Below are 5,278 nucleotides of genomic sequence, written 5' to 3'. Positions count from 1 at the left end.
TAAATAAAACAGCAATATACATTATGTTTGAAGAATTGACTGATGAAAAGGGGAAATTCTAATAAGAAATGGCAGTAGAAATGACTTAATGGGAACCAGATCATACACTAAATATGGAAGTTATTTTCCTGATTGTAAAACAAAAATGTGTTATTTATTCTCAGTTACTAATGCTTGCTAATGTGAAAATTTGCTTTTCATTTTTTATATTTTCTGATAGTCATCTCTGACACATGGTGCCATGAATGATACGCACATTTCAGAATTCCTTCTTCTGGGACTTTCAGAGGACCCAGAACTGCAGCCCCTCATATTTGGGCTTTTCCTCTCCATGTACCTGATCACTGTGTTGGGAAACCTGCTCATCATCCTGGCTGTCAGCTCAGACTCCCACCTCCACACGCCCATGTACTTCTTTCTCTCCAACCTGTCCTTGGTAGACATTTGCTTCACCTCCACCACCATCCCGAAGATGCTCATGAACATCCAGATACAGAGCAGAGTCATCACCTATGTAGACTGCATCACCCAGATATATTTTTATACACTTTTTGTAGTGTTGGACAACTTTCTTCTGACTGTGATGGCCTATGACCGGTTTGTGGCCATCTGCCACCCCCTGCATTACCTGGTCATCATGAACCCTCGACTTTGTAGAATGCTGGTCCTTGTGTCCTGGATTATGAGCTTCCTAAATTCCTTGCTTCATAGCTTAATGGTGTTGCAGCTGTCCTTCTATGCAGACTTAGAAATCCCCCACTTTTTCTGTGAACTTAATCAGGTGGTTCAACTTGCCTGTTCTGACACCTTTCTTAACAATATTATGTTGTATTTTTTAATTGTGCTCATGGGTGGTGGCCCCTTTGCTGGGATCCTTTACTCTTACTCCAAGATAGTGTCTTCCATATGTGGAATTCCATCAGCTCAGGGGAAGTATAAGGCATTTTCTACCTGTGCATCTCACCTCTCAGTTGTCTCCTTGTTTTATGGTACAGCCCTAGGAGTGTCTCTCACCTCTGCTGCTACCCAAAATGCACACTCAAGTGCAATTGCCTCAGTGATGTACACTGTGGTCACACCCATGCTGAACCCCTTCATCTACAGTCTGAGGAACAAGGACATAAAGAGGGCCCTGGTAAGATTCCTTGGCAGGTAAACTTTTCAAGGGCCAACTGTACTAGTTTGAAGAATTGACCAGGAATGAAAGGTCACTTCAAAACCTCAGAGCCCTATTCTTTTCTGAAACAAATTAACCCAATCTTTTGACCATACATAACTGGAAATTCGGATCTCATGAGCAAACATGAATTATTTTGGAATGATTTATTCTCTTATGGCATATATCATTCAAAGAAATATTTCTATTGTTTCCTTGAAAGAGTAGTCATGAATTATCCTCTCCTATGGACATAAGTACATTTGGGTATTAAGGTATCTAAATAATTTTCTGCAGGAAGATTGGAGATCACAGTTTTCATGGTACAAATCTAATCATTAAAGTGTGGATGGGATGTCTATGTGTCTGTGTTCTTATTCACGGGGTGAAAAATTACCTGGAGAGTTTCAGGTGCTTTTTCTTATGTGCTATTTTTCTGCTTCTGCTTAAAACCATTCAATGTACTTCTTACAAATGTGCTTCTTTCTAGTGCTCTGAGTAAATATCTCTCCTTATTTAAACCTTTCCAAGTCCACCAAAGGGACAGTGAGTGAACAATCTCCATATCATATAATATATATCTGAATGAAGCTTATCTCACACATATTTCTCCACAAGTCACATCACAGCCTTCCTGCACTTAGAAACATTATATGTGGTGGCCAATTTCAACAGTGAAATCACCAACATGAAGACAAGACTGTGAAACAGGCGGCACTATAAAGACTTTGAAAACTAGAGCTCTTATTGTATCAGAACTGAAACAAGAAGGCAGAGACTTGCCTTGTTGAACCTCAGATTAGAAGTGGCCAGTAAGCAACTCAGATTGTTCTCTTCTCTTGCATATCTGAGAATGACCACTGAATTCTAACCAGTATGGATTTTGGGTTACAAATATGTGTTTGCAAGTACCAATAGGTGTGTTCTCAAATATGGAATCTGTGAATAATGAGGAATGACAGAAGAAATGCACATACAAACATACAGAATCTTAAGTGTGTGTGTGTGTGTGTGTGTGTGTGTGTGTGTGTGTCTCCACCACTCAACATAAACAACAATGACAGGAATAGTAGGAAGCCAGTGGGGTTGGAGGAAATAGTGAGGGACAGTGGGAGGAGATGATGGCAGGGAGGGACATAGCAGGACAGGTAGAGCCTTGTGGGTCACAAGCAGGTCTTTGATTTTTGTTTTGAAACCAGAGTTTGTCCTCTGCCACTGTTGGGGGAAGAGCCTGTGTGTGTGTGTGTGTGGTTGGGGGCGTGCTATATAATCACTATCTTCCAATTGTTGGTCTCTGTCTAGACTCATAACCTAGAAAAGCAGTAACTAGAGCAAGGGTAGTGGAGTGGAGCTAAAAGGTCAGGGAAGAAGTGACTGTTCCAAGTAGAAGATAATGGGGATGATCCAGGATAAGGCCATGGAGGAGGTTAAAAGTGGGTGGATTCTGGATGGATTTTAAAAGTAGAACCCTCATTGTTTGCTGATTCTGGGGTTTTGGTGGTGGTGGTGGGGTTAAATAACAACAGAGATAGAGATACAGATGACTCTAGAATTTTGACTTGAACACCTGGGCCACTAGAAAAAGTACTGAAGACCACAGAGGCAGAGAGAGGTGTCCAGGTTCTACATGGGTCCACAGTGGCTTCATCCCCAGCCAAGGGCTGGTCCTGATGTGAGAGCTCTCATGGTGTGGATATCACGAGGGGCAGAGCCTGCTCAAAACCAGGCACCTTCTTTTGTTTTCTCTCAAGTCCACATCCCAGTAATTCCCCTCTGGCTCTGCTCTCTTCCTTTCAGTCTTGTTTCCAGAAATACTGCTCCCTGGAGACTCAGATGATATGCTTCTGATTCCTTTGTCCTGAAAATATATGGCATGAGCATCCATGAAATCCTATGTGGAAGAGGCTGGAAGCAAGGGTGTGGAGGAGGACATTCCTCCCTGGGTGTGGGGTGGGTGGGTAGGGCTGTGTCTAGAAGCCAAGCAGCATTGCCAGGGCATCCAGGACAGGGAAGGCATCTTCCCAGGCTAGCCCAGAATGGCTGATTTCCAGGGCATTCTTCCTCTGGGCCCTCTGGTGCCTGCCCCCAGCCATGGCTTTAGCTGCTCTGACTCTGATTGTAGCATTTGATTTTCCTCACTCCCTCCTTCCTACCAGCTCTGCCACTCTCTGTGATCTCCTTACCAGTGGCTCCATGAGCCTGGCTAGCCAGGGCTTCTCAGATATCCCAGCAGGCCCTGTGTGGGACCAGAGAGCCCTTCCTGGCACTTTTCCTGTCCTCCTTTCCACCATCTGGTTATCTCTCATTCCCTTCTGTCTCTCCATGTCAAAAGCCTCAGAGGGACCATCTTAACTTATTTGTCTTTGAGTGAGCACTGACACTTTCTCTAGTTACTGCTTTCCTAGGTAATGAGTCTAGACAGAGACCAATACTTGGAAGATAGTGATTATAGAGGCCTTTCTGGGCCTTAATAAATCAGCCCATCCAACTTCTGATGGTCTATGAAGGAGGAACTTGTGTTCGCGTTCCTGTTCCTGTTACAATATGGGGAGACTGGAGCACTGACAGGTGAGGTTGCTCACTCAGGGCCACACTTTCAGACAATGGCAGAGTTAGGAGCTGACTCCTGACTACTCTGGTCTTCTGCTCTCATGAAAGCTGTAGACAAGGCTCCAGCTTTCAATTCTGCCCAGATGAGAGAGACAGGAAATAGCAAATGGACAAGAATATACCATTCAGTGATAAGGGTGATGAAAATCTCAAAAGATGAGGGCTGGGGGAATGCCAGCCTTGGATGGTGGTGAATGATTCACTTAGACTCAACTTAGAAAAGCTATTATTCTCCTGGTCACAATTTTTTACAGGGAAAGGATGCAGATTAAAATCACAAAGAAAAAGGCACATGGGTGGGACTCATGGGATACCAGGAATGAGCTTCTGGGTGTCTTTTCCCAGTGCAGTCCCAGCTGTCAACTCTCCCAGCAATGATGTGTGACAACTTGCACTGAGTATTTCCAATCAGGGAAACTCACCTGAGCCTTGATATTTAGGGTTTTTACTAGTAGTTGTTCACATGGGCTTAGCTGACCACTCATGTGGCTGACCTCAGCCTATTCAGAGGACAAGCTAGTAGTGCATGGTGACCCAAGGCCTCCACCACGAGTCACATAGTAAGCATGACTCTCTGGTGTGGTCTAAGCAGGGGTCTTCAAACTACGGCCCGCGGGCCACATGTGGCCCGCAGAGGAGTCTGATCCGGCCCGCCAGGTTTTTTGGGCAGTGAGCGCAGCCGAGGTGTTACAGTAGGAATTAGTAGTTCATATAGTCCGGCCCTCCAGCTCTCTGAGGGACCGTGATCTGGCCCCCACTTTAAAAAGTTTGAGGACCCCTGGAAGGCATACAGACACTCTTAGCACACAAGACACTCCAGATCCTTAAGATAACCTCCCAGGAGCAAGGTAAGGGCATTATGTAGACAGGCCTTCCTTTGGAAGGTACAAGCCCTCTAAGTTAGTTCTTTATGGCACAGGAGTAAATAATGGAACAGGAATTCACATTGAGAGAGTTCATGTTAAAGCTAGAGCTAGAATGAAGTGGGTGTTTCCCTGATCCAGTCTTCCGATGAGTCTTCAGCCCAGGTTAATACCTGTACAGGAGCCCCTAAAAAACTGAAGGAGGAACCATGCAGATGTCTGGGGTGAGAGAGTTCAAGGCAGAGGGAACAGAGAGTGTCAAGGTGGGATTGAAATCCCAAGAAGAAAAAGAAGGCCAAGAGGGGGTGAAGGAAAGAGGTAATAGCAGAAAGCTCATTTGGAACAAGGTTAGAATGCCTTATGGACAGGATGACAACCCCATTTGGGGCCTGAACAACTGAGCTGGTGGTGGAACCATATACAAAGGATGGAAAAAATCAGAAGAAAGACTACAAGACAGCCCCCATGGTATCATGTGTAATGCCCTCTTCTTGAGTGTGGGCACGCCTCATGACACTTCTTTTTTTTTTTTTTTTAAATTCTTAAAAAAAAAAAATTTATTGATTTTTTACAGAGAGGAAGAGAGAGAGATAGAGAGCTAGAAATGTCAATGAGAGAGAAACATCAACCAGCTGCCTCTTGCACACCC

At 44.4% G+C, this 5,278-nt stretch overlaps 1 protein-coding gene across 1 annotated transcript; it reads left to right on the top strand.

Annotated features, from left to right (window-relative positions):
* Positions 1-241: 241 nt before the first annotated feature.
* LOC311623659 (olfactory receptor 7A10-like) lies at positions 242-1,156 on the top strand (the record flags this gene model as incomplete). Its single annotated transcript, XM_084886031.1, has 1 exon — positions 242-1,156. The coding sequence occupies one exon, from the start codon at positions 242-244 to the stop codon at positions 1,154-1,156; it is 915 nt and encodes a 304-aa protein (XP_084742157.1).
* Between the last annotated feature and the right edge of the window lie 4,122 nt (positions 1,157-5,278).

This window comes from Pipistrellus hanaki (assembly GCF_964339955.1).
Source record: "Pipistrellus hanaki genome assembly, chromosome: 5".
NCBI classification, from domain to species: domain Eukaryota; kingdom Metazoa; phylum Chordata; class Mammalia; order Chiroptera; family Vespertilionidae; genus Pipistrellus; species Pipistrellus hanaki.
Note: the sequence above shows the minus strand (reverse complement) of the source record. Positions and strands in the feature narration are given on the sequence as shown.